We start from the raw sequence: 26,431 nt of genomic DNA on the forward strand, positions 1-26,431 counted from the left end.
TTAAGCTGGTCACTTTACATACGCTGTTGTCATCGGAATTTTTAAGTTATTAACGGCTGGTCACACTGTGCAAGATAACCGTTTTTTAAAGTAAAATAAATTAAAATACTAAAAGTCCAGATATTAATGTATATTTCTGCTCTCTATTATATCGTATAATGCTTAACCACTTCTTATTTGTTCTATTATTTTCATTAAGCAAGAAGTTATGCACTCTATTTATACAATTGAACTAAAACCATGTACAAAACAGGTGTGCTCGCTTGGGTCACCTGTCCATTTGTCCCAGAATATGCTTAGTTGGATTTTCATATTTAGTCAAATGTACATGATACACAAACATAAAACACAAAATACGAACAGGCACTAGCCAACGAAAAAAAAAAAAACATAAAAACTTAAAAGAGTGCAGACAGGCGGAGGAGGAACACAAGTACACTTGATTCTGCAGCAGAACTATTTGGGAAAGGCGGTTAAATCTCTTAAGACTGCAACTAAACATCTGAATGCCCATCACGCTGCAATCAAATCACATACAACTCCTTCTCTGCAGCTTCAGCTTTGGATTCTCTGAAGAATTAGCTAAAATCCCTTGAAACAGTAGTTGTGCTTTTGACGACATGTACCAGAACCAGTTCATCTACTCCCGCGAGAGGCGTCGCTTTGGGCGGCAGTGCCGGTTCCAGGATCGCAATGAACTGATGGTCAGCGTGCATCCCAGTGGCCGCCAGCGTCTAAAGTACATCATGGCCAATCCGTCTGACCAGGCCACCCAACTGAGCCGCCAGATGGCGCTGACCATCATGGAGACGGAGAATGTTACTCTCGACCAGCACGGAATGTACCACTACGAGGGCGGTTGGCCCAAGGAGGTTAACTTCAATGATGAGGAGCAGACGCAGCGGCATCGCAAGAAGGTGGAGCGCGACGACAGCTGGGGCGAGCAGGTCCTGACGATGATCCGCACCACGATGTCGGTGGCGGAGCAGAACAATACCCTCAATATCTACCAGAACTTCTTTGCGGATCTGCCGGCGGAGTTGGGACACGACATCAAGAGCAAGTTTCGCGCCCGGGTGTCCAATGTGTTCCATGATCTCTGGCTGCCAGCACGCCAATTGAAGTCCATCGAGTGGATGCCGAACAATAGCCGGCAGTTTATGACCCAGTTTACCAATCACTTTGGAAAAGGAGAGCGACTGCGTCCGGTCACGGAAGAACCGTTTGGCGGGACAAATGGCTTCTATGTGTGGGATGTGAAGAATCCACTCAAGCCGAGGATCTCCTACGACAGCAAGCAGCAGGTGTCGTTGGCCAAGATCTGTCCCAAGGATGAGAACAACATGGTCGGTGGCACGGGCCTGGGGCAGGTATGTCTGTGGGGAACCTTCAAGGGCGGACTACCCGTAAGGAATTGCCCCCTGGAGGTTTCCCACAGGGAGACCACCTCGGCCCTCTGCTGGGTCCATTCCAAGTCCAATACGGAATTCTATTCGGGCTCCCTGGATGGCTCCATCAAGTACTGGGACACCAGGGATCTGAAGATGCCCATGCAGGAGCTACTCCTCGAACCGGAGCCGCAGGAGCGCCAGTCGCGCATGGATTCGCATGGCGTGACGGTGCTGGAGTTCGAGTACACCATCCCGGTGCGCTTCATCATCGGCAGCGATATGGGTCACGTTTTCGTCGGCAATCGCAAGGGTATGACCCCGATAGAAACCCTTCTGGCTCACTATCAACTTTTTGTCGGACCCGTGCGCAGCATCAATCGAAATCCCTTCTTCGTCAAGAACTTCCTGGTCACGGGCGATTGGCGGGCGAGAATTTGGTCGGAGGAGGTCAAGGATAGTCCGTCTACCATGTATTTCCGGAAGAATGCACAGATTCTTTGCGGCGCCTGGAGCACGGGTCGCTGCTCCCTGTTCGTCACTGGCGACATAAACGGCGTGGTGGACTTTTGGGATCTGCTGCTTCACCACCGTAAGCCCATTCGTTCCGTGGACTTTAAGGTGGCCATTGCGGATTTGGTCTTCCGGCCGGAGGGCGATCTGCTGGCCGTAGGCTTGAAAAACGGCGACACTCACATCATGACACTGGATGAGTCCATGCGACAGGCCACCGGCAAGGAGAAGGCACTCATTGCCGCCGTAAGAATCGAACTTTCTGTAATGTAGTAATACTCCCTCTCCAATTAACCCAATACCTTCCCGAAGATGTTCGAGCGGGAGATCGTGCGGTGTAAACTGCTAGAGGCTCGCTATGATGAAGTTAGGCTCAAGCGGAAAACGCTGCAAATGGCCGAGGAGGAACGTGTCCGGATGCAGCAGCGAATGGCGCCCACTCTCGAGCTGGATCCCGACAATCCCGATCAGTTTGTGATGATGATCGAGGGCGATGAGGAATTCCGCGCGGCCATCACCGAATTCCAGGACATCATACTCAGTGTGGAGCGGAAGCGCTCCAAGAGGCAGGTGATCATGGAGCGCACGGTCTTCGAGCAATGGAATCCGGCTGACGAAAAGCTCCAGGGCGAGCCCGTCGTGTACACCAAGCCCGAGCGAAAGGTTCAGACGTCGGCAAACTACGACAAGAGGACTTCGGGGGAGCCAAGAGCTTCGCAGGGATCCATGAAGCACCCGTAAAAATATGAATAACTATTGGATAAGTTGATATGATGTGCAAATTGAAATAAAGTTATTATTTAAATACAAACTGTTTGGATTCTTTTTATGAGCAGATGAAACCCCATAAGATGAGCACCATTAAGACCAAGACCAGAGCGGGTCAAGCTAGCGAAACCACACTTAATCACTTTATGGATTACTCTTTGGAGACCTTTATTACGACCAACACAATTAGCCCGACTACGTGCGCCTTTTTAATTAAGTAACAACCTTTCTAACAGCTAAATTGAGCTCACTAAATTCACTTTTCATATAGCAATTAGTTGCACTTCTCTACACAGCAATTAAAAGGAGATAATAGTACACTGGAAAAAAAAACAAGCAAAATAATGGGGTGGAAAAGATTAAAGCTATATCATCCACTGGGTGGGATGGATAGTGGGTTGCTCTAGTGCTTATCGGTATCCACGCCCGTGTCGAGGAAATCGTTGACCAATCGCATCGCCTTGCGGGGAATCAGGCGACCGATCTTCTCCACGGCCACGAAGTGTCGTGGAATCGCCGCCTCCTCCAGTCCCTGGCGCTGGGCCTCGATGATCGAGCCGGCGGCCACGTCGGCGGGGATCAGCTTGAACAGCTTGGGGAACCGGTAGCGGGGATTCTTGCACAGACCCGTATCGATCATATACGGATAGATGGTAGTCAGCTTGACCTGCAAGCGGAAAGTAGATGGCTATTAAGCTTCGAGTCCATGGAGTTATTATGGGAAAGGTCTCCACCACCTGGGATAATAAAATCCCAGTGTGGAACCAAGATGCTCGCTTAATATAATATATTATTTTTAATTAGCTACTCTTTACCACCTAATAACCTTTTAATTGGACACCAACTGGATTTTAATGGGCCACTAAATGCTCACTAAAAGCGCGAGTGAGTTGGTACTTACGTTGTTCTGTGGGTTCTTCTGACGCAGCTCCTCGGCGAGGGCGGACATGTAGCCACGAACGGCGAACTTGGTGCCGCAATAGGGCACCAGGTTGATCAGTCCGAAGAGTCCGGCGCAGGAGGACAGGGCCACAATGCTGCCCTCGTTGCGCTCAATCATCTCGGGCAGGAAGGACTGGATGATCTGTGGGTGGAGTGATCAATGTTACATCTTAGTTACTTCGGTGTTTACCATTACCATCACATCAACTTACCCAGAAGTGGGAGAGCACATTGATGTCGAACATCAGACGGATCTCGTTCTCGGTGTGCTCCAGCAGCGGATGGCAGGGCATGATGCCGGCATTGTTGACCACCACGTTAACGAAGCCGTGCTCCTTGCGCACCTTCTGGGCCAGTTCGATCAGCTCCTCGCGCTTGGTCACATTGCAGACGTAGCCGAAGGCCTTGCCACCATTGCTCTTGATCTCCTTGACGGTCTGGTTGTTCGTCTGCTCGTTGACATCCCAGCAGAGGACGGTGGCGCCCAGCTTGCCGTACTGCAGGGCCATCTGCTTGCCCATGCCGTGTCCACTGCCGGTGATCAGTACCACCTTGCCACTGACGTCGTCGAGCGGCGCGGGACGAAACACACCCACGATGGCCTCCACGATGGCGATCCAGAACTTGACGATCAGCATCACGATGTCCACCACCAGGAGGACGATGTTGTAGATGTCATTGCTGTTGGTGTTGCTGCCGTTGCCAGCACTGAAAGAAAAATGTACGATATTAATATCTAATATAGGTTATATTATAAATAGTTTAAAATATATATATATTTTTGTTAATAAAGTAGCAACATAATGCTATGGTTTTTGTGGCAAGTGCGTGCCTTTTGATCTGGGCATCATCATAATTATCAAGCGGAGTGGAGTTCAAATGGGATTAATCCGGAGCCCAACTCTTGCATGACCCACAGTCATTTGGATGGCGAGTGTGCGTGTATGCCTTATCTTACAGCCAGCGACAATCGGCTGACCTTTGCCATCCTCACTTTTTGCGGCTACACTGGGAGAAAAAAAAGTGGCTCTTTGTATCATTCCGTTTTTTTTTTTTGAGCACCATTACCACACATTTCTGTTATTTACTTATCAATGATGTCATGTAATGTGATTCAGTTTTTTTTGTGGGAAATGCGGAAATAGCCACGCCCAAAAGAGGGCGGCAATGGGCGTGTTTGGGTGGCTCCAACTTGGGTCATCGTGTTTTCCCCCAGCTCATGTTCTGTAATTATATTTCGCTGGCTGCAGCTGCGTGAGATCTTGATAAAGCCGAACTGTTTCCAGCTTTTTTTTTTTTTTTGGTGCGGTTTCAATGTGTTTTCGCCCATGCATTACGTAGTGCGATCAGTATATATACATATATATACTTGCTATATATTCTGGCAGATCGTGCCATCGACTTGACCATCATGACCATGTGCCCTCTCGCTCTCGCCCCCTTGCACTTTCTATCGCTCCGTTTCACTGCCATGGAAACTGCTCTTATCGGCGCACTTCTGGAATGCTATTTATTGACCGACGTTCGAAATCGGACCAAAATCGTTTCGAACAGCCCACCTATGTAGATAGTTCCAAACAAATGCACAACCACCATGTGTGATGATGATGTGGTTATTTTTTTCTTTTTTTTTTTTTTTACTCGAACAAAAGATCACTCACGTTGTTCAGTTTGGGATTTGGAAAATATTTTCGATTTGGAAAGTAGTATTGTATTTGAAACTATTTCAGTAGAAACTATTTCAGCCACAAACATTTCAAGTGATCCTTTGCCCGGTCAACCAGTGAAGGCGATCTTTGGTCAGGGCAATTTGATATAGTTAAACTAAGTCGGACGAAGGTGAATGGCGCTTAAGTGAGCTGATCCAGATTGCACAATGGTCAAAGGTTGCCGCGATCATCCATCATCGTTCATATGGATGGTTTGGCCATCTATAATGCGATCTCTGGGCCAATTATTCCATCGAGCTGAGCTGAATTAGTTAGTAGTTAGTATTTGGTGCTCATTGAACCCTGCTACTCCTGGTCACTGGTTGTAGACCCAAGTCGATAAGGTGATCTTATCGCCGGCGATTAAAATATTGCACTACACTTGTTTCCAGAGTTCCGTTGATAAGATAGTTGATTCACACTCTTTTAAGTTTTTTTTTTTTTTTTATTATTTTTTTCCTTTTTTTTTTATTTGTTACCAACTGGTGGTAGCACTCTGTTTCGGTGATTACCCACCTTTGTGTCACTTTCGACATGTTTCGTTTATTTGGCTAAATCCTGCGAGGATCGTAGATGTATATAGATTTATATATATATATACGTATATAGGAAGGGATCGGAGCAGCCGGAGCAAACCGTTAGCGGCTGTTAACGAATTCGGACTGAATATTGAGCAAAGTAAACACTACGCACCGTACCGCCACGCCGGTCTTATAAGTTATTATTTCAAATCTACTCACACACACACACACACACACTGGGTTTTCAGATACTATATGGTACTGGTACACTGGTACACCGGCACTACTCGTAGATACACTCTGCCGGCAGAGTTGACGTCGACCGAGGCAGCGGCGCAGGCAGAGCGTTCTATAAACACGACTACGACATATGTTCAATGGCACTGCCATTCCGATTTATTCCATTCCATTACAATCCGATCCGATCCGATCCGATCCGATCTATATGGAACGAGACATCCGTGGAGTGCAACGGTTCAGCCGGTATGGAATGCATATATGTGTTTTTGTTTATTTTTGTTAGATAGCAGCCGTCTGTTTGTTAATCCGGTGTCCGGGTAATAATACCCTAGTCGGCCATAAATAAGATATATATGTGTCATATATAAATACACACAGCCAGGCGGAGTTTACGACCCAGATCGTTCAGATGCCCAGATACTTGGATACTCAGATACTCAGATACTCAGATACTTAGATACTTAGATACTCAGAGAGATGAGCTACAGAGATGCGGTGCGAAAGCCAAAGGTGGAAAAAGTGCCAAAGGGGGTGCTAATGCCAAGGCAGATCCACGTCGCCGATATAACACAAAAGCTTCGCCCGAACAGATCGGCTTCATCACTTATTCTTGACCAAATCATATGCGGAGATAAGCACTGCAGGATGATCTTTGGCCCACGGCGAAGCTCGGGAAGCCAGAACCAATGTACAATGTACACCATTGCGAGGTATTATTTGGTTCAAAGATTTAGTTTTATCAACTAGGGCATGGGTATAGGGTAGAGTCTTAGTCTGTGCACTACTTGACCCCTGAGACATGCGAATCAGATGGCGATTAGATAGTGCTCCTTGCGATTTGCCGGCTCAGCATGATGAATCACTTTTCGATTGGAACATTGGGTCAAAGTATGGGGCTCACCCCATAAGGAGAGAGAGAGTCGGGTGAGTGGAACCCAACCCAAGAAGATAAGAGTGGGTTTCCTCGGCTCATTGGTAATACATGTATATGGGTGATCACCTCATCAGCGATATTACTAACGTTCAACGATCATACGCCATAGCAAACATGCGCCTATATATAATTAAGTATATGGCAAATAATTTAATTATTTATAAACGACTGGTTTTTTTACTTGGCACTTATATATTTTACAGCTCACTACACTAATGAGTTATTACAGACTTGTGCTACTAATATATTCACGATAGTTTCACAAACTTTTAAATTGCAATGAGATCTATTAAGGGCGCTCAATCTGATCTTAACTATATCTGTTACTTATTTATGGTGTTCGTCAAGGGTGATACCTTGTTTGCATTTCAAAAGTAAGCGATTAGCATTTAGTACTTGTGTTAAATCGTTCTAGTTTGAATACTGCGAACTTAGTGAAATACAAACATTTTGCTTATTAATATTGAGAAGTAATGTCAAGTCAACATCAAGGGCAGCATCTTCCTTTCCGGCAACTCGAACTTGGACGGACACCTTATAGCTGCCATGCTTCACTCACTCATTCCGGTTCGCCATCTATCCGATCCGATCCGGTCCGGTCCACCTTCCCACTTGCCAGATGGAATGAACGCCATCCATCTAGATATCGGTGGCTGGGCGGCGTAGTTGCAACCCAATGAAACAAAACAATTTCGAATAGAACAGGCTTTGGGCGTTGCGTTGCATGAATGCATTCAATAGATGAACAAGATTCGTGACAATTCGCTAGGCGGGCCTGTGTATCTGTATCTATGCGGCTATATAGTTGTTCCGCTGTGGATGCGGCTGGCTAATCGAATAAATTAGCTCGCATAACCAGACCGGTTGACTAACTGACTAACTGACTAACTGACTAACTGTCTAACTGACTGAATGACTGGCTGACTGGTTTATTGTTTCACCCGAGGCTTGCATAAATATGACGCCTTGGCGGCTCATCCGCGGCATCCATCTCAATCCGCGCCTCCATCTGGGGAATGATCCAAATGTGGATACGTGCCAATTACAGGTTCGCGACTGCAAATTGCACCCCTGTCGTGGGTCGGGGTCACCACTGAGTCAACTAGCAACCGCAATTAGTCGTAACAGCATCCGCGAATCGGACCCGCTTTAAGTCTGGCTATTTGTAGGGATCACCAGTTCAGGTGGGATGCATAAACAAGTTCCACGCCATCGACCGTGCAAAGTGTTGGCATTAATAACTAAACGTCTAGTGATAAACTTAAACTTTTGTGTACTGCACCATTAAAGATCGAAATTATGCATAAATTAATGATTAATTTTATTGATACATTAACAAATTCAAAGATCTTTCGATGCTGATCACACCTGCAGCGTGGAGAAGAAGGAAACCACGGCGCTGTCCGTGGGCAGACACTGGCCAAAGGCCTCGATTAGCAATGGTTCCGCGGTGACCGTGCCCATAAAGTCCTCCAGGGATACCTGCAAACCAAATCATTATATCTATATGGCATCTTACCGCCTAATCCGCTCACCTTGCCGTCCTTGTCCAGGTCGAACTTCTTGAGCACAATCTCCACCAGATCCTTGACGCCCTCGTCGGGATCTTCGTCCTGCGGCTGTTTAATCAGGCAGTTTCGCAGCAGCGTGAACATTTCATCCTTGGTGATGAATCCATCCGTGTTCAGATCGTAAACGCGGAAGCAAAAAGCCGCCCGTTCCGCCGGCGTGCCGCGCAGGAATGTTGAAAGTCCAATCAGCCAGCCCTCGAGACGAAGGGGCAAGCCCTCGTGGGCCTTGTCCCAGCTGCAGAAGATGCGCTCCATCAGGATCTCCTCGGTGACGATGTCGAAGGTGCTGTGCAACAGCTCGCGGAACACAATGCGATCGATGCCCTGCGGAGAATGACGCTTAAACCCCATTTCTGGACAGGATCTGTGCATCTGCTCATAGTTACCTCCACGGCGGCATGTGGCTTGGCAATAGCTGCGCTCGACGAGCTGGAGGCCAGCGTCTTGGCCGCATACTGACAATTGGACACCAGCTTGCGATAGATGCGGCACAACGCATCCAGCTCATCCCTGTTCGGTCGCCAAGTGGCAAGTACAGTTCATCATCGTACGCTTGTATATATATCACTCACTTGGTAAACCGCGTCTTCTTTCGCAGGCTGTCCAACAGCTTGGGATTCACTTTGCCGCTCAGCTCATCCATCCTCCGTTGCCGCTGTTGCCGTTTGTTCTGCAAAGCAGCCGCGGCGGCCTTCGACTGTTGGTTGCTCGAGTTGCGCTTGCCGCTGGCAAGGAACACGGATACCGTTTTCAGTATCGTTTTGTTGGCATGTAGTGTGGATCTACCGACGCCAGTGGTGCCGCCAGTTGCTGTGGGTGCCGCTGTTGCACCACCACCGCCACCACCAGCCGTTGCCCCGCCATCCCGATTGGGTGTCGGTGTTGGCGAACGACCCTTGCCAGCGCCCGCCTTTCCTGCAACCCAAAAAAAAAAAAAAATAATAATAAAAAAAAAAATAAAAAAAAATAAGGTTCAGCTTTACATGGGTGCGTGTCTCTGTCTTTGTGTTGGCCTGCTACTGCTTTATGTGTCAAAGTCGACACGCTCACCCCCGAAACCCCTGACTCCTCCTCCTTGGCGAGGTGAGCTTAGCCAGAAAGGCCCTTCAAGTGTGTGGATGTGGAGCAGAGCAAACAAAAGGCCTGAAATGCAAATGCGCCAGAACCATCCCCATCCCCATACCCCAAACTCCATTCACCCCATTCGCGGGCCATTCAAATGGGTAATAGCGTTCACATTCGGCCCATAAATTGTTTTCGATTCGAAATACACTGAGCGAAACCAATAGCAGAGCACTCAACTGCACACCATATGGTATACAAGATGATCACAGGATATACAAAGGTTTACAATCCAAAGTATCTTACTATATCTCACATAACCCAAATACCGAAATTCATAACGATTGGAATTTCGGTTGATTACTGATTCACTTCTTTTTTGTTTAAGTGCACTCATTTACTTTGTGCTCACTTTGATTTCAATCTACTCTGCCACCAAAGTCCTCCCTGCTCCGTGTTGTTGTGTCGTGCCTCCTTTGAGAAAAAATGTTATTATCTTGTGATTACCCATATAAGTGAAGGAGCAGCATATGGGGGCCCGTCTGTCTATGTCTATGTCTATCCATCTGTCTGCTTATGACCGCCTCCGCTCCAGACACTATAATTTTATTAGCATTTTCATTTGCTCCAGTTGGGGGGAAACTGAGCATTTTGGAAGTGGATGTGGAAACGGGGAAGCGTGCTGGGACCGTTTGTCTAGACCCCCGATCCCATGCATGTGCGGCATACGGTTTCGTGTAATTTGTTGATATCGGTTGCCCGGTTGCCACACAAAGCCTGCAACATGGGATCACCCACACCCACACTTGAGCGACCACCTCTGATGGGGCAACTAAATCAAACATCTTTGGACCTGGCAGTCCATCAACGGGTTGCAACCGGCGCCTCCGCTCAAATAACTGCAACATATATCCCCAATTACATATGACAGAGGACCTGGACGAGCTTGCTCCTCGCCTGTTCTTTTGGCCAATCCCTCGAAGCGCCTCAGTCGCGATTTGCAAGCCAAGCGAAGGCATCTACTCCGGCAGCCTATTGGATCAGCATGAGTTTTATAACTTCTCAAATTGAAACTCATATTTAGATGATTAATAAGTGAACCCATAAACCATAAACAATGGGTTATGTTCCTTCGTTGGGAATCAATATCGAATGGCTGGTATATGTATACAAAAAACTGAGACCGTTCTTAATGCCTTGAATAAATAAACATTTTCTATTGATTTTCACTGATACATGGCCAAGATTCCCTATGCATTGCAGGCCAGTTGGCAGGTGGAGGCAACGAAAATATCGGCTTTTCCATGTGGACGCAATGTATGTAAATATGCAAGCATTACATCACAGATGGACGTGCCACCCATTTTATAGCCTTATTCCTGGAATTTCAATGGACTTGAGGAGCTTTTAAGGAGACCCCCACCTGTTTTTAAAACTCAAATGGAATTTCGCCTGCAGTGCCGACAAACAACTTGCGTTCAACTATTTCGCAGAATGGGGCACTTTGTTGGGGGCGCGCTGCAAAGTATGCTATGGCAATTGTCGAAACGCCAGGAGTAATTACTCCACACACACCGATACAAAAGCGACGAGTACACACACACACACTCACACACAGAGAGAGAGAGACACGGAATGTTGTTGGTTTTTGTTTTATAGATCTTTAAAGTAGATACCCATGTTTAGCTGCTGCTGTTGTTGTTTTTGTTTTGATTGCCCGATTAACTCCACGCAGGAGCGTTAAACCGTGTCCCTCGGCCCTTGGGCCACAACAAAAGGTAAAAAGGCGCTGAGGGAATCAACAAACGTGGCACTCTCCGCCAGTTTCCAAGGCGTTGACAATCCGCAGGCATTGTCAGTTGGACTAGGTAGGGAGACTAGTGGAGCCAAGGAGCCGAGAAGCCAAGGAGAAAGCTTGGCCCATTGGATATTGGATATATGGGGCGGTGCCAGGCGAAGAACCAACAACTATTGACAAAACAAGGCCAAGAAACGGGCGTAACTTTCATTTCTTTTCTTTCGTTTCCATTTTTTTTTTATTTGTTAGATTTCACTTGTTTGTAACATGTTTTTTAAATTTTCTTTTTATTTTTTTTTTAATATTTCTTTACTATTTTTACTCATTTTTTGTCCCACTCTCGTCCATGGGGTTTCATTTCCATCTGACTTCGATTGCTTGAATTACGTTTTAATTATTGTGTATCCTGATAGATATCGGCATATATATATATATTTATATATGTATGTTGAGTGTGTGTCTGTTGGTGTGTGTGTGTCACTTATATACAACTATCAGATTACTCATTAATTCTGCTGTTAGACTTAGGCATAAGTATTGTTATAGTGTTAGTACATAGTACAGTAGATCGCTAATGTCTATATATCTGTACTTTCATTTGATTTCACTTAAGAACCCGCCTTCTAAAAATCACACCCTCTTCAAAATTCCAACCCACCGGCTGTTCTCCAATTCTCCAATTTGATTAACAATTTTAAAAAGCGAGAACGAGGGAGAGAGATGACTAAGAGAGAGAGAGAGAACGATAAATCAAGTAGTGAATGTGGTGTAAAGGCAAAATGTATTAGAATAAAAAAATATATGCTTTTGGCTTAAACACGGGTGACATAAGTTAGACATAAGAATTATTGCATTTAATTACATGATCAATTCGAATCCTATTTTAAAATATTACATAATAACCGTATAATAAGATTAATTAACAAGAAAAAGAACTGCAACGATTATTCTGTCTGTTCCACGCAATCACCTCCATGCGTTTCCTCTAGGATTTGTCTTGGCTTTCTATTTCGTTTCATTTAGTATCGATCGTATTTCTTTTTTTTTCACTTCGGCAGGGAAAGTGCTGCTAAGTCAGATGATGATTTTCCGCGGTTTCCAAATATCTTAATAAACATACACATATACAGACAATAAAAAATTCGGGCTTACAATTAAACAGAACCAAAACAAGACAAACATATGAAGTACACACACGTACATAGAAACAAATAATTCGCACTTTTGTTGATCGATCGATCGTCGTAAGGTTTCCGTTCCTCTGGATTGCAAATTGGATATATTGGGTTATCGTCGCTTGGTTTTCATGTGGTGTGGGCTTTCCAAAAACTTATGTTTGATGGTGGTACTTGTGTTTACGTTTTCTATCAACTTGATACTCCATTGCTAAACTCTAAAGAACGACGAGCATCGAAGTCTGTTTAATGCCAGATCAAGGCCAAAGCAATTTCTCATCAGATTTCGCATTGCATGTGCACTTACTATTATTAACCATTTAAATTGCGCTTGCATCTATGCTTTTATCTCTGCTATCTGTATTTTATCGGTTTTGTTTGTTTGTTTGTTTGTTTGTGTTTCTATTCTGTTTGTTTCCATTTTGCTCTTCCATCCGTTCCATTTTTTTCTGCTGTGGTCTATATATCTGCTATGATCTGTTACGATCGTTGCTCCAATCCGTTTTGTTATCAGCTACTGATGGCTAAACTAAGAGTTTTTAAATCTTGTTTTTCTTTCTGCTTACATTAGTGTATATATATATATATATTATGTATATATTTATATGTATCTGCGTGTGTGCGCTGATCATCACACGCCATCATCGAATCACTTTCTATCTTAAAATCCAATTATCATTTATCAATTATTATTATATATATATATATGTGTATATATATATTGTTGCTTGTTGTTCCATCGCCAACTGAAGGGGTATGGTGACAGTATAAGTGAGTGTGTTTGGTTGGGGAGATTGGGTGGCGGGAAAATGGATTCTCGAAGCATTTGTATTAGGCTGTTGTCAGTGTTAGTGTTAGCGGTAGTTCCGTAGGCTGGCGTTCCAACCGATATTATAACTCCATGTCCCTGGCCTCATCCTCACTGTAGTCGGACATGCTCGACTCGCTGTCGCTGCTCTCCCGCTCCTGCTGCGCCGCCCGCAACGCGTCCTCGGTGGCATAGCGCTGCACATAGTCGGCCACCTTGCGATGGTACTCCTCCGGCTCGTGCAGGTACAATGCGGCCGCGTCCCGATTGAGCGGATCGACCGGATTGGGATATGTGAGCAGCTGCGGCAAGAACGATTCAAAGATGTTCGATAGATCGTACAACGCCGTCCAGGCCTGATTGATCACATCCAGGCACACCGTCCCAGAGGATTCGTCAATGTTCGGATGGTAGATCTTGTTCACAAAACCAATGCTGGGTGACTTGAAGGGATAGTTGTCGGGCAGGTAGACGCGCACCTTCCACACGCCGCCCTCGTAGGGCGTCTCCGTTGGGCCGAAGAACTTGACGTGGAACTCGTTGAGGCCTCCCAGGATCGTCACCTCGTGCTTCGATTCGATCAGCTTGATCACATCGTTGTCCATGCGTCGCTTTCCGGCACTGGGCGAGGACATTTTGTTGGTTTATTTGGGATTGTAGTTGCCTGGCTTTTGATTTGATTGGTTTGGTTTGATTTGATTTGGTTATGGAGTGGTCGTCTCCTCGTTGTTTTTCACTAAGGCTAAGGCGGTGTTATCTTTGTTATCTATAAGTTGTATGCTTAATGTTGTTCCTTTGAAATATTGCTATTGAGTTACATCCGCTATCCGCTTCCGGTTGCCCAGCTGCTGCTCCGCCAGCCACGAACTGCTCCGCATTCGTCAAGTCTCACTGGCACCGTCCAGAGCAAAACGGGAGCTGCCTGCAATGACAATTAATGGACACAAGGATAAGCAAGGATATTCAAATTACAGATAAGTCAGGTGAGGTCACGGAGAGCATAGAGACATCAACTTTAGGAAGTATACCCATTTACAATTTTGCTTTCTCAGTTTATAATTTTTCAGAGTTAAAAATATAGATAGGATAAATATTTTTTAAGGAATAAATAATAAATTTAAAAGTGTTCCTAACATTTTGAATGTTATCCCTTTTAAAAGGATGTTATCTTAAAAATGCACATTTAATTACTGTTAATTTTATCCCGCAAAATTTTAACTTAGCCAATTGGGACTGTGGCGCCAAGTGAGGGGATATGATCTGGAGGAGGTCGAGTTACCTTCTGAGTTATCTATATGCCGTATATATATTTATATTCATGGTTATGTAGGTCACCAGCGAATCTCTTGCTCTCGCACACACACACACACACATAGAGAACATGCACATGCATACTTGGCCTAAATGAGGAAACTATGTCAGCAATCTGTGACGTCGTCGCCCAAATCCACCCACTCCCACTCCCGCTTTCTCTCTCTCCAGCTCTCTCACTCTCTAATACGTCATTACCATTTGCAAAAATCGCCGTCCTTCGAAACGGATTTGCTCAGCGGACTTATGCTGCATACTTTCGGGATACCGTTATGCTCTATCCCCCCCCCTCTCCAATGACTTTTTCATCCTTTCTCTCACCACTCACTTGCTCTTGGCGATTTCGTTTCAATTTCAATTCCGTTTCCCGTTTCGGCGGGAGGGGGCTTTTGTGCTAGTTGGTTGGTTGGGTGGCTGTTGTTTTCAAACAAGCTCAGCTGTTTAATGTTGTTGCTCAAAAGTCACGGAGCGATGCCAGAGAGAGAGAGAGAGAGAGAGAGAGAGCCAGAAAGAGAGTAGAAGAGAGGCAGCCCCACAGCAATCTTGAAATCAACAAATGTACAGTGGGGATGTGAGAAATATATGTAGATCGATCAGCAACGTAAATCAAACGAACTTTGCTTTAGGGAATTATGAAAATTCTTACACAAATTTCAGGACAAATTAACATTTTCAAATTATAATATATGCTTTGTGAATATTTCGCTTTACCCCACTGTGCCCCATTCTATGGCTCTCCCTCTCTCTTCACCACTCTTCCACGCTTTGGGATGAGCTAATTCTGCTGTTACTGCTGTTACTCTCTTGTACTTTGTCAAGTGTTTGTATGTGTCTGTTTGTGTGTGTGTGCGCGCTGGCTCCCCTATCGCCCCCTATCTCTTTTCCTCCTTATGGCCACCCCATATCAAAAGTCTTTCCGTTTCTGTCTTTCTGTCACGGTTTGGCTTCGTTAGTTTAACAAATTGTGAAATTCTCTTTCGATTTCTGTGTGGAGAAGCATTAATGTGCCTGTCGTTGTTGCTTTTTATTGGCCTTACTGTACGCAATAAGCGAAGTAATACTGTCTCTCGTCGCTGTCGCTGTTGTTGTTTTTGCATTGCATTGCTTTTGTGCAAGACTCTTGAGTGGAAGTGGAAGTGTGCGTGTGTACTCGTGATGCCACCACATGGAAGATCACCAAGCAACCAAGTCAGCAACAGCAATAATAAACAAACAAAATAATAAAAGTCAGCTGCAATTTGATGCTTTTGTTGTTGTCTCTTGGAGGTGGAATTCTTTTCACTCTTTAATATATGAATGTCTTCATTTATCATATCACCATTGGCATCACCATTAAATAATCACACACTTATCAAATATTTAAATTTAAACTTTTCGCAAATATACATATATAAGTCGGATTTTTGTGACTTTGTTATTTACTTGCAACTATTGTTGTGGTTTTCGATGATGATGTTTTTAGTTGTTGCTGGCCCTCCGTCTCCCCTATGCACATATATCAGCCTAAATATGTGTGTGTTTTCGTTTTCGCTCGTTTTGTTGTCTACTTCAACTAGTTACTGAAAATTAACTGGCAACAGAGTTTCGAGCCCCCAAAGCAGAAAGCAGAAAAGCAGAAAGCAGCGCACGTTGGAGCTCACGAGCATCTGACGGCGGCAGCGACGCCAGCATAAAGCAGAGAGCGACAATCGGGAGAGCAAGCGCAAAAGAGAGAAGGTTGATGGGGGCTGACGGGTGGAAGAAGAGGGGCGAGGGAGAGAGAGATTGCTGAGTGCAGTACACAGAAAAACGAAACTGGTATCCAATTTTAAATTAGAAATATATTTGCTTATGACAGCTTCAGCCTTAATAAATGTTGGCAATAGAATTATAAAAGAAGTAATAAATCTGTTTCCAAATTCCAGCTTTAAAACATAGTGAAAACGGTGGAATAGAAACAAAATGTAGTTTGCCGAATATATTGCAATATATATCAAGGCAAAACAGAAAAGGTTTTGTTAATATTGTATTTAAAAGAAATAAATTTGTTTTCTTCTTTAGCTTCAATTTTTAACTTTTTACATCGCTTTTTTTTCTTAGTGCAATGGACCCCCTTCAAAGGAAAATCATAATAACAAAGCGATGAGCAACAACAAATTGGACGAAAAGAGAGCCCCCAAAGTAAAGCAAAGCAAAGCAAAGAAAAGCTATAATCAAGGACAGCGACAGCTGTGAAATGCAGCAAAGGCAAAGCAAAGCCAGAAAAACAAGAAGCTAGAGATAGAAATGAAACGGGAAATGGCAATAGGGGGGGGAGTGGGCTGAAAGGGGAGAGAGACGGGAGAGACTAAAAAGCCGAAGTGGCGATGCCCTTCAAAATTGCACACATGCCACTGCCTAAGTGTGTGTGCGTGTGGAGCCTAGCAACAAAATATATACAAATACACATGCCAAAAGCAAATGAAGGAGGAGATTTAACGAGGTCAAATGCAACGTTTAAGCGAAGGGTTCGAATGCAAACTCAAAATCAAAGTCAAAAATTAGGAAGACATCTTTGTGGATTTCGTTTATCGTGTTTTTGCAACTTCCCCCCACACATGCATACTGGGTCATTGACTGCACATGTGTGTGTGTGTACGCTTGTGTGGGAGAGGGGCAGAAAATGGTAGCAAATTTTTGTTGTAAAAGCATTCAATTTATTACTCAGCTTTAAAGCGCACATTTAATTGTTCGTACTGATAAGACTTTTGAAACGCAAAACAGGGGGAGAAGCGAAAACACAACGCAATAAGCAGGCCAAAAGCAAAGTGCGTAGTTTTCGGGTAGGCGGGGTAGGGTGGTGTGCAAAAGGGATGGCAATAGCACAACAAAGAAAATATTGCAACTAAGCTAACGGGGGAAGTTATAGAGATCCACATATATGTATATATGTGGATATATCGTACATATGTACGAATGCACGTTCTCAGCTTAGGGCTCCCGACTAACGGCAAATTGCTGGAAACAGAGGTAAATATGTATGTGGCGATTGGAAGTTTGATTTTGAATTCAAGGCAGCAGAATGCGAAATTAGAGAAAGAGGGCGATGGGGACTGCGGGTGTCAAAGAGAGATGGAGAACATTCACAGCTGTGCGGGGGTCAAACTGCCATTGTTGTTGTTGTTCGTCTATGGCTGATGATGTTGTTGTCGCACTCTCCCACACACACACTCACAAAAATCCGGGATATATATTCAATATAAAGTAATTCTATTTTTCATCAAACAATTATGCATACACACACATATTCCGTACCTTTTTATTTTGATTTCTTTCGGTGTGTGTATATTTGCAGTAGCCTCCCGTTTTAGCTGTATTGTTGTTATTGTTGCTCGTGGGTGGTGTTATTGTGGACTGACGGTCGCCGTCGATTCTTACGCTTCGATACTTCTCCACATTCCCGTTTAATCACCGTGATTCCCTGTGCATTTTCCTAGATACTTCGTCTCTAATTACTTAATTAATTTTGTTTTGTTTTCCGGAATATGAAAGACTTGGAAAATTTGTAGTGTGACCAGCGCCCGCAAAGTGTGACCATTGATGACCGTTAAAATATACCGCAAAATTCTCAAAATATACCACTGAACAAAAGTGGTGCAAAGCTTCAATGGCCACAAAGTCGAGTTTCAAACCTAAATTATTTTGCATACAATTTTCAAAAACATCAGCTTTCAAATAGGTATTTGAATTATTTGTTCTCATTTGAATTTGAATTTTAAACTCATTGAATGTATACTTGAATTTCTGCATTTATTATTTTCGTTTCTTACAATTGTAATTTCGTTCCGTTACATTTTGAATGCGTTTATTAAAACTTGTAATTTGTTTGGTTTTCTGTATTTAGGATCTCTATTTCGTGTTAAAAAATGAGAGGATAACAATCTTTTAAATTAGCTCTATTTGCTTGACGTAAAACGTGTTTGTTTTTGTTAACGTAGTACTTTTAAACATCAATTGTTTTTATTGCAGCTTCGTGTACTCTTTGCCTTATTGTTTTTATTTATTTCTTTTTTTTCTTTTCTTGCAAATACCGAGAGTGTTATTTAAATTCAAAATCGAAAGGTACAATTCGTGGCTAATATTGGTTTTAGTTTCTGATTTAGTTTAGTTTTTAACTGTTTGTAAATACTCCTATTCGTTATGAAACTTGGCAAATTAAATTCGTTTATGAATCAGCGCAGCTTGTCTCAATTTTAATATTAATTTAAAAATTAGATCCACACAGGGGTTTTTAAATAGATCTTTTAATATCATGCTCATGCGTTTTGATTAAAATTTGTTTCTTAAACAATATAACAATGAGAATCTCTAAAACCTAAATCAAATTGGATCGCAATAGTTCAGGGGGGAAACCACAATAGAAATTTATGGCAAAATGCTGAATTTTATAATTACGTTAACTTTTACTTCAATTCAGGCTGAGGCGAATTTTCAATTTCTTCCTAAGCTATAGGCAGTGTTTTCTAAACCACTTTTCGTCAACTGGAGGGCATGAAAACTTGAAAAATGTATTGCTTTTTTAAAGTGGAATGATATAAGGATTTCTATACTACGTTTTAAGGTAACCAAATCCAATGAGGAATAAATATCAAATGTGGTTTCCGCCCCTAATTTCCGTATTTCATTACTAATCTGGTCTAAAATGTTAATTTTTATTTGAGCTTCGTTGTTTTAACTTTTAAGATTTATAACTGTGACGTAACAATAACAAAGAAAGACCATTGAAATCTGTCCAAAACTCGTTATGCTGTCATCTTGTTGGCTGTATGTGTTTATATAGAGATAGATATAACTTTTCCCAGCGGATCGTGCAATCAGAAATAAATACAATGTTCCTGTTTCGAAACTAGAATGAGAGGTCCTAGGCCTCTTCGAATCTAACTACTAAATAACATAACAAATACAATAGAGTTGCCTTAAAATTAAATTTAAAATTATGGATCTTTTCGTAGGATCCGCTGGGAATTTTGTGTTGTTATTTTTCTTGATAAATAGTGAGAGATATATAGAGAAAACGTGGCTGGTTTGCTGGAGGTTAAAACCCTATAGTTCAGAAAGAAAATGTATTAACAAATATTACAAAAAAAATGAAACTGGTAATGCAATAATTTGTTTTAATATCATTCGGAATTCCGTAAAATTTCAAAATGCAAGTGCCACAGTGTGTTTGTGTCCTTTTAGTGAGGGAGAAATGCAAATGGGTGTCCTAACTTTCAATGCTTCTGCATAGTTAATTGTTTTCAATTTCCAGCCTCCTTAGCCTCCAATTAATAAGTATTTGAGCTTTAACAATTGTCAATGATTTCCTGTTCGGCTTAGTTCTCCTCCTCATAGATTATATAAACAAATTTAACATTATATGCTCGTTACATTCGAATCGATTTGGATTTTGCTAGCGGCAAATACTGCGGTCATACATCGTTAATATATCAATTGTTTACTTGTAGATTGCAATTAACGTTTCATTCGCATTCGCCGTGAATGTATATTTTTCATTATAGGTGTATAATTAGGCTATAAATATTATATTCCTCGAAATATTTCGTTCTTCCTTATGCTTCAATCTTCTTTTGTTTTGTCAAAATTTTGAATTCCAAACAAATGGGCAATTGGAACTATAAAAATTTAAAAGTGAGGCTAATCTCTGACTCTGCGTCTGGCTAAAATTGTCCCTGGCTAAATTCTAAATTAGTGAAATCATCCTAAACAGGGGATAATTTAGTGTTAGACTATATGGGCTATAGGCTATGGCTTCATTTCTTTCGTCTAGATCGCTAGATTGGGTTATCATCTCTATGAGGTTGCATCTACTCCACATGCAACTAGTACATTTGTCCTGCTTACAGACTATGTTCATAAGATATATGTAGAGTCGCGTGTGTGCTCCCTTTCGATCCGGCATGGATCGAAATGCATTCTTTTCAATATTTTACTTTTTTTTGACGAGGGCTATCCTAGACCGAGACACTAAACAAACACATAACAAATGCACTGATCAAATTTGAAATTATTTGAGATTTTAAGGTTTGGCTCGCTTTCAACGGCTCGCCTCACTAGCAACGCTTTACAATTTTGGTTTCCCTTCGTTTTTTTGTTTTTGGTTTCGGCTTTTTTTTTTTGTTGTTTTGGTATACGTATCCAATAATCCTTAGGCCTTGAACAGCTGCGGAAACTCGTTCGCTATTTCCCGCACCAGCTGCTGATCGGAGGCACTGCACTCGGTCTCCTCGCAGAAGATGCGCGTGAAGATCTTCATGAGATCATGCTTGCGATGCTGGTGCTCCTGATAGTTCGTATTGCGCAGGATGCGTCGGCACAGCTCCAAGTAGCACGGCCGCGTCTGGAACCAAATTAAAGTGTACTTAGTACGGAGCACTATAGTTGCATGGACTTCTGGCGGACTCACCGTACTGCCGGCATCCAAATCGGATAGCTGGCGAACCACTATATCGATAAGCACCTTGATGTCGTTCGTATAGAACATGCCCGCCGTATCCGGATGGCTGAATATGTCGATAAACATTCGCAGCACCGTGTTCATATGCTCGTTGGGATGCTTGAGCAAGCGTGTGGGATCATCTGGTTAGAATTCAAGAAGAAAGCGATCAAATTTACATGGTTTTGTTTTTTAGTTAATTAATAAGTATGCTTAAGATTGAAAACTTACCCTCCCGATTGAGCAAAAGTAGCAGCTTCTCCGTAAACACCTTGGCGGATGGCAGATTCTGCATACCTTCGATGATGACATTATAGGTGTGTTCGCTAAATTGCTGATTGAAGGCCAAGATCAAGGCAATGACCATGTCCACCAAGACCTCCGGATTGTTGCCCTCGACGATTTCCAGCAGGAAGCTGGCAAAGTGTACGCCCAAATAATCTATAATATACATCAATATACATCAAAGTACTATTGGTAAAGTTAAGATAGATCTTACCCTGATGATTAACCGGCATAGGCTGCCCAAGTGAGAAGATAATAGTGAGCATCTTGACTAGCTGCTTGAAGCGATCCAGATTGGAAAAGTGCGTCTTCATGTCCTCGACCTGAAAGGGAATGTTAAGTTCTAAGCTTAGGGAACCATTAGGTGGCACAATCTGAGCTTACAATCTCCAATGGCAGCACCGAGGTCAGCAATATGTCCACAATGATATAGTCCAGATGGCAAGCGGCCGTAAAGGTCTTGAGCAGCAGTCGCTTGATGGACCAGCGCGTCTCCATCTGGTAGTACTGCACCAGATTGATAAACATCTGGTACTGATCGCAGGACATCTCGTAGCAACTGATGCTCTCATCAGCATTGATCTGGAAGGAGTGATATATGTTTAAGATTTCAAGTTACAAAAGAAGCTAGTTCCTACCAAAATCTCGACGAGCTCCTCAAGGAATTGAATGATGTCCTCCTCGTCCTCGTAGAGCATCCAAGTGCGTTGCTCCGTATCGTTCTTGCAGTCCGCCAGCTGGGCAAAGAGATACTGCAACCGCTTGGCGTCGTGCGTTATGCCCAGCAGCTCCTTGGGCGTGGCCACCTTGCCAGTGACATGAACGGCCACCGCCTCCAGGTACGGATTGATGGCTCCGTTGTACAGCTGCTCCAGGCTGGTCAGCACCACGCGCAACGCCTCGCAGGAGAGATCGAAGCTGAGGTTGGTGTTCCGCCGCAGGGCGTCCACAATCTGATAGACATCCGATGACTCCACCTTCAGCTGGCCTCCTCCTGTGGCACCCTCCTCGATTCTGCCCAGACTCAGGCCGCGCTGTCGATGCGACGGACTGTCGATGCTGTCCAGCGCCTGGCTATTGTCCGCACTGTCTCCGTTGGGCGGGCAACCGTCGTCACTTTGCACGGCGCTGGCATCATCCGACTTGTCCGGCGCACTGTCCGCTTCCTCCTGCTGCAGCTCCTGGTGCAGAGCGGCCGCACTCCCGTTGGCCTTGCCGTTGCCGCCGTTGCTGCGCAAAGCTGAGGCCGAGGCGGATGCGGAAATGGACGCCGAGGCAGTGCTGCCATTTTGCGGCTTGTGCTGCTGGCTGGTGCTCATTTGGCTGGTCTCCTTATATGTGGTGACCACATCCTCGCTGGTCGTCGTAGTGGTCGTTGTCGTCTCCGAGGGCTCCGACGTGATGCTATTGTCCTGCGCTACATCACCGCCGGTAGCCGCTTTGGTCGTTGATGCCGCAGTGGGTGTGACCGATGCTGCCGATGGCGAGGGAGCTGGTGCTGGCGGTGCTGGGAGCGGCTGTTGCTGCTGCGGCGTCTGGATGGTGCAGCTGCTGCCCTGGAACTGCATGCTGCCCATGCTGGGCGACTCGATCATGCCCTGGTTCTGGGGCAGGCCGCACGATGAGCCCACCGCTGGACTGGACATGCTCTTCTTGCTCATGTCCAAGCGCTGGGAGCCACCGCTGCCGCCGCTGGGCGGCGGACTGTGCTGCCTGTGCTGGGAATGAAGCTGCGTCTGGGATTGGGTGGGATGGGGATGCGAGTGCCGGTGGCTACCCTTGTCACTGTAGCTGTGTGAATAGGAGAGCGAGGAGTCACCGTCGCGCTCGGAACTCTCCTGCAAGATAGAGGACACACATTAATAAATTACATTCATTTTGCTATACGAGTAGTATGGAATCTACCCACCGCATACAGGCGCTCCATGGTGTGCTTCTTCTCGCGCAGCCTGTCCAGCAGTTCGTCCTTGGACATGATGCCATTGATCTCATGGTCCGTGCACTTCTCCAGCGATTCTATCGAGGAGTTCAGAAAGCTGATGAGAAAGTCGTGCTCCACCTGTCGAAATGTGCATATGTTTAGTAATCCCTTCCATTCACTAGTGAGTGACGAACTTACCTTAATCTTCATTACGTAATTGGAGGGCACAAAGCCAATGTTGCCTTTCATGCTGACCACCTGCCACCAATTGCGCTGGCGGGCGGACGTCTGGTAGAGGATGAAGTACTCGCCCTCATCGAAACTGATGGTCTTCGGATAGACCGCCTGGAAGTCGTACAGAGCCTTGAGCATCTCGATGCCGATGCCTAAACCGATGTCGTTGCCACCTCCTCCACTGGGACCACTTGCTCCTCCTCCAATAGGGCCACCTCCTGCCGTTGCTTCTGCTAAAATAAAAACGATCAATTTCGAACGGATTAATTTTGAGTGATTTTCAATTCAAAGCTGGAAAATCTAAAAAACTAAATAAGGGCGTCGACACTCACACAAGCACACGGGGAAAAACTGCAGTAGGCGCTAAAAAACAAAAGTTAAGTTCACTGCCGAGGGCCAAACTGCGGACTGACGGCACTGGCTACACTCTTATTGATGCTCCAAAACGTTTTTTCGTGCCACTGAACTGGACTGCAGCAGAACTGCTGAATTCCGCAGGACTCGCACGGAGCCGTGAAAGAGGATACTCCTCGTGCTGGTGGAATTTTTAATGGAGCACCCCCACACAGGAAGAGGAAAATGCAATTTTCATATTTCACTTGCGCTCGCTCGCTCACTCGCTCGCTCTTCCTGCCTTTCCCGTTTCTGCTTTGTGCGCTGCTTTTAGGTCCTGCAACAACGCCTTGCGCTTTTGATCCTTTTCAGCTTACATTGTTTTCCCCACAAACACAAACACGCCCGAGAGAGCCACGTGGCTTCTGCGCTCTCCACGCTCCTTGCTACACCGAAAAAAGCACAGAGTGCATTCAATTTATACACTATTTTGAGGACATCTACAGCTTGGAACAGAAAGGTCTGAGTTCAAGTCCAACTTCTGTCCTAAGAACTTTTCCTATATTTAAAAACAAATTTTTTTTTTAATTTCTTTGGGTGCCTATTTTATTGCTTAGTGTGAAAATCTCAACACGAGCAAATCCGTTTCAAAACACAGCGCCCCCTCCACTGCCCCGCCCACTCGTGCTTTCTCTCTCCACGCGCGCGCATTTCCCTCTCTCGCGCTCTCCTTGTCTTTCTCTCACACTTTTTCTCGCAGGATATCCGTGCAAGAGTGAACCGGTTCATAAATTAGCCAGTAAATAGCGGTACAAATAACAGTAATATTTGTGGCCCACATTTGCGGTTTTAGTATTATGCATGCATTAAATCTTCACAAATATCTTTATAAATATTAACTGCAATTTCCTAATGGATATTTTCAAAGTTAAGCTTTGCAAACTTTTTCAAATATTTTGCGGTTAATAAAACCTAAAATGAACTAGATCATTTGTTTTAAATACTTCAAAACCAATTACTTTTCAAAATGTACTAAAAACAAGTGTTGTGTAGTTACAAATTTCAAGGGTGGTAAAAGATGTACATCCGGAACTGCCCCAAAGAAAACCTTATTAGACATCCTATAGGACTGCCCCAAAAGAAATCTTATTGGACCTAAGGCCCGATGATTCACCTGGTGAATGCTCCCGAATGCAAAGTGATTTTCGGAACTGCAGGGCTGCTGTACTCACTCACGCACACAAGGACACGCGGTGAAAGGGTGTAATGTATGGAAATGCGACAATGGGCCCAACACAAAAAGGATGCAAAGAGAATGTGCCCCGCTCACTTACCCATGTTGTTGGGCGCACCTTTTACCGTAATTGCGTTTGTCGGTTGCTGTTGTTGTAGGCGCTATTGCTGCTGTTGTCTTCTTCCTGTTGTTTCTTGTCTCAGACGTCAGCTATCCTTCGTCCTGCGCCCTCCCGCACATCCGCTGTTGGCGTCCAGGAGCCAAGGACGTTTGCATATGTGTGTGTGTGTGGATGTGTGTGTGCTTTGTGTTGCCTTCCGCCGATGGGCGTGTTTGCTGCTCCTCTCTTTTGTGCTCTCGATGTCCTTTTGCGGGCGACACAGCCAGTCGGTCGGTTGGCTAGTTCCGCTGCTCCATCACTTGTTGTTGTTCCCTTTGGCCGCAGCACGCGAATGAGGAGCTCACTTGATTAATTCCAATGATGCGAGATGCGAAATGCAATGGGCGACGGGCGATGCGAGAAGGGTGATGCTGCTCCTCTCCTGGCAAAATGCGATGCACTTGTCTTGTGTCTCCTTCGCTCCCCTGGCTGTTTGTCTGTCGCCGGGAAGGGGGGGGTGGTGGTTTCGGAGAGGGGATGCTGGTGGGGGGCGGTGATCACTCGATATGGTGAAACTTTAGCAACAAGAAGTGTTGCAATAATATCAAAATACTCTTTAATTTTTACAGTTTAATAACAGCACTTTGGCAATTTTTTAGTTTTCGAAATTTATTCAAAATAAATACTTGTTATGCGATTTAGAGAGAGAACACTGTACGTAAAATGAGGCAAAAAGTATGAGCGACAAATTGTTGTTGCATAGCGTAGCACAGATATATGTGTTTGCAACAACAACAATAACAAACTATTCCACACCCAAAAAAAAGCCGCAAGCTAACACACACGCGCACAAGGGTTAACGGCGTTTAGAGTTTGTTTATATATGGTTTTAAACAACCCACGATGAACACTAACCAAAATTTGAGCACATCCAAGTTGCGTTAACTAAGTTTTCACCATTTTACCAAACAAAGATAGCGGGATCAACAAACAAAAATTATCCAATCACTTGTTTTTATTTCCTATTTGCTTTTTTCCTTTTAATGTAGAGGTGGGGCATGCCGGCCTGTTATCGTTATCGATATCAGATATTTGTGGGCTGCCAACTTGGCGCTGCAATTTAAATGTGA

General features: G+C 44.3%; 5 protein-coding genes and 1 long non-coding RNA gene across 9 annotated transcripts; 2 read left to right on the forward strand and 4 right to left on the reverse strand.

The window, feature by feature from the left end:
* The first annotated feature begins 313 nt into the window (after positions 1–313).
* On the forward strand, positions 314–2,712 carry LOC6725412 (dynein intermediate chain 3, ciliary). Its single transcript, XM_002106392.3, has 2 exons — positions 314–2,147; positions 2,214–2,712. The coding sequence occupies exons 1-2, from the start codon at positions 621–623 to the stop codon at positions 2,640–2,642; spliced, it is 1,956 nt and encodes a 651-aa protein (XP_002106428.1). The 5' UTR covers positions 314–620; the 3' UTR covers positions 2,643–2,712.
* Positions 2,713–2,808: 96 nt separating this feature from the next.
* LOC6725413 (17-beta-hydroxysteroid dehydrogenase 13) lies at positions 2,809–7,606 on the reverse strand. 2 transcript variants are annotated; one of them, XM_039296285.1, is made up of 4 exons: positions 7,575–7,606; positions 3,824–4,319; positions 3,571–3,753; positions 2,809–3,336 (listed from the first exon to the last, which is right to left on the reverse strand). In XM_039296285.1, exons 1-4 carry the CDS (start codon positions 7,589–7,591, stop codon positions 3,073–3,075), a joined length of 960 nt encoding a protein of 319 aa, XP_039152219.1. In that variant the 5' UTR covers positions 7,592–7,606; the 3' UTR covers positions 2,809–3,072. The 2 variants fall into 2 exon arrangements, with proteins under 2 accessions (XP_039152219.1, XP_016038489.1); XM_016172862.2 differs by lacking the exon at positions 7,575–7,606 and adding an exon at positions 5,837–6,320.
* Positions 7,394–9,501, forward strand: LOC123327366. Its single transcript, XR_006542096.1, has 2 exons — positions 7,394–8,199; positions 8,363–9,501. It is a non-coding gene; the product is annotated as an uncharacterized LOC123327366 (long non-coding RNA).
* Positions 8,313–12,063, reverse strand: LOC27209151 (EF-hand calcium-binding domain-containing protein 1). Its single transcript, XM_016184644.3, has 5 exons — positions 11,325–12,063; positions 9,159–9,501; positions 8,973–9,096; positions 8,551–8,910; positions 8,313–8,497 (listed from the first exon to the last, which is right to left on the reverse strand). The coding sequence occupies exons 1-5, from the start codon at positions 11,326–11,328 to the stop codon at positions 8,378–8,380; spliced, it is 951 nt and encodes a 316-aa protein (XP_016038490.1). The 5' UTR covers positions 11,329–12,063; the 3' UTR covers positions 8,313–8,377.
* Positions 12,064–12,274: 211 nt separating this feature from the next.
* Positions 12,275–14,064, reverse strand: LOC27206359 (ubiquitin-conjugating enzyme E2 H). Its single transcript, XM_016172860.3, has one exon. It carries the CDS (start codon positions 14,062–14,064, stop codon positions 13,513–13,515), a length of 552 nt encoding a protein of 183 aa, XP_016038491.1. The 3' UTR covers positions 12,275–13,512.
* Positions 14,065–20,745: 6,681 nt separating this feature from the next.
* On the reverse strand, positions 20,746–26,390 carry LOC6725415 (NCK-interacting protein with SH3 domain). Of its 3 annotated transcripts, none has more exons than XM_044923705.1 (9): positions 25,320–26,390; positions 23,599–23,867; positions 23,389–23,538; positions 22,118–23,317; positions 21,864–22,061; positions 21,694–21,802; positions 21,426–21,635; positions 21,165–21,337; positions 20,746–21,098 (listed from the first exon to the last, which is right to left on the reverse strand). In XM_044923705.1, exons 2-9 carry the CDS (start codon positions 23,770–23,772, stop codon positions 20,907–20,909), a joined length of 2,406 nt encoding a protein of 801 aa, XP_044779640.1. In that variant the 5' UTR covers positions 23,773–23,867; positions 25,320–26,390; the 3' UTR covers positions 20,746–20,906. The 3 variants fall into 3 exon arrangements, with proteins under 3 accessions (XP_044779640.1, XP_039152216.1, XP_039152217.1); XM_039296282.2 differs by having other exon boundaries at positions 25,302–26,390; XM_039296283.2 differs by lacking the exon at positions 25,320–26,390 and adding an exon at positions 23,967–24,300.
* Positions 26,391–26,431: the final 41 nt, after the last annotated feature.

Source organism: Drosophila simulans, chromosome X (assembly GCF_016746395.2).
Source record: "Drosophila simulans strain w501 chromosome X, Prin_Dsim_3.1, whole genome shotgun sequence".
Classification (NCBI taxonomy): domain Eukaryota; kingdom Metazoa; phylum Arthropoda; class Insecta; order Diptera; family Drosophilidae; genus Drosophila; species Drosophila simulans.

Coding starts and splice junctions, on each gene's coding strand:
- LOC6725412 (XM_002106392.3), top strand. CDS start 621: ATGTACCAGAACCAGTTCATCTACTCCCGCGAGAGGCGTCGCTTTGGG. Junction 2,148..2,213: donor AGAAGGCACTCATTGCCGCC/GTAAGAATCGAA, acceptor ACCTTCCCGAAG/ATGTTCGAGCGGGAGATCGT.
- LOC6725413 (XM_016172862.2), bottom strand. CDS start 5,856: ATGTCGAAAGTGACACAAAG. Junction 4,320..5,836: donor ATGTCGAAAGTGACACAAAG/GTGGGTAATCAC, acceptor TTTTTCTTTCAG/TGCTGGCAACGGCAGCAACA. Junction 3,754..3,823: donor ATGTGCTCTCCCACTTCTGG/GTAAGTTGATGT, acceptor CTCCACCCACAG/ATCATCCAGTCCTTCCTGCC.
- LOC27209151 (XM_016184644.3), bottom strand. Junction 8,911..8,972: donor AGCCACATGCCGCCGTGGAG/GTAACTATGAGC, acceptor CATTCTCCGCAG/GGCATCGATCGCATTGTGTT. Junction 8,498..8,550: donor ACCTGGACAAGGACGGCAAG/GTGAGCGGATTA, acceptor TTTGGTTTGCAG/GTATCCCTGGAGGACTTTAT.
- LOC27206359 (XM_016172860.3), bottom strand. CDS start 14,064: ATGTCCTCGCCCAGTGCCGGAAAGCGACGCATGGACAACGATGTGATC.
- LOC6725415 (XM_039296282.2), bottom strand. Junction 23,539..23,598: donor ATTACGTAATGAAGATTAAG/GTAAGTTCGTCA, acceptor ACATTTCGACAG/GTGGAGCACGACTTTCTCAT. Junction 21,338..21,425: donor ACTTTTGCTCAATCGGGAGG/GTAAGTTTTCAA, acceptor AATTCTAACCAG/ATGATCCCACACGCTTGCTC.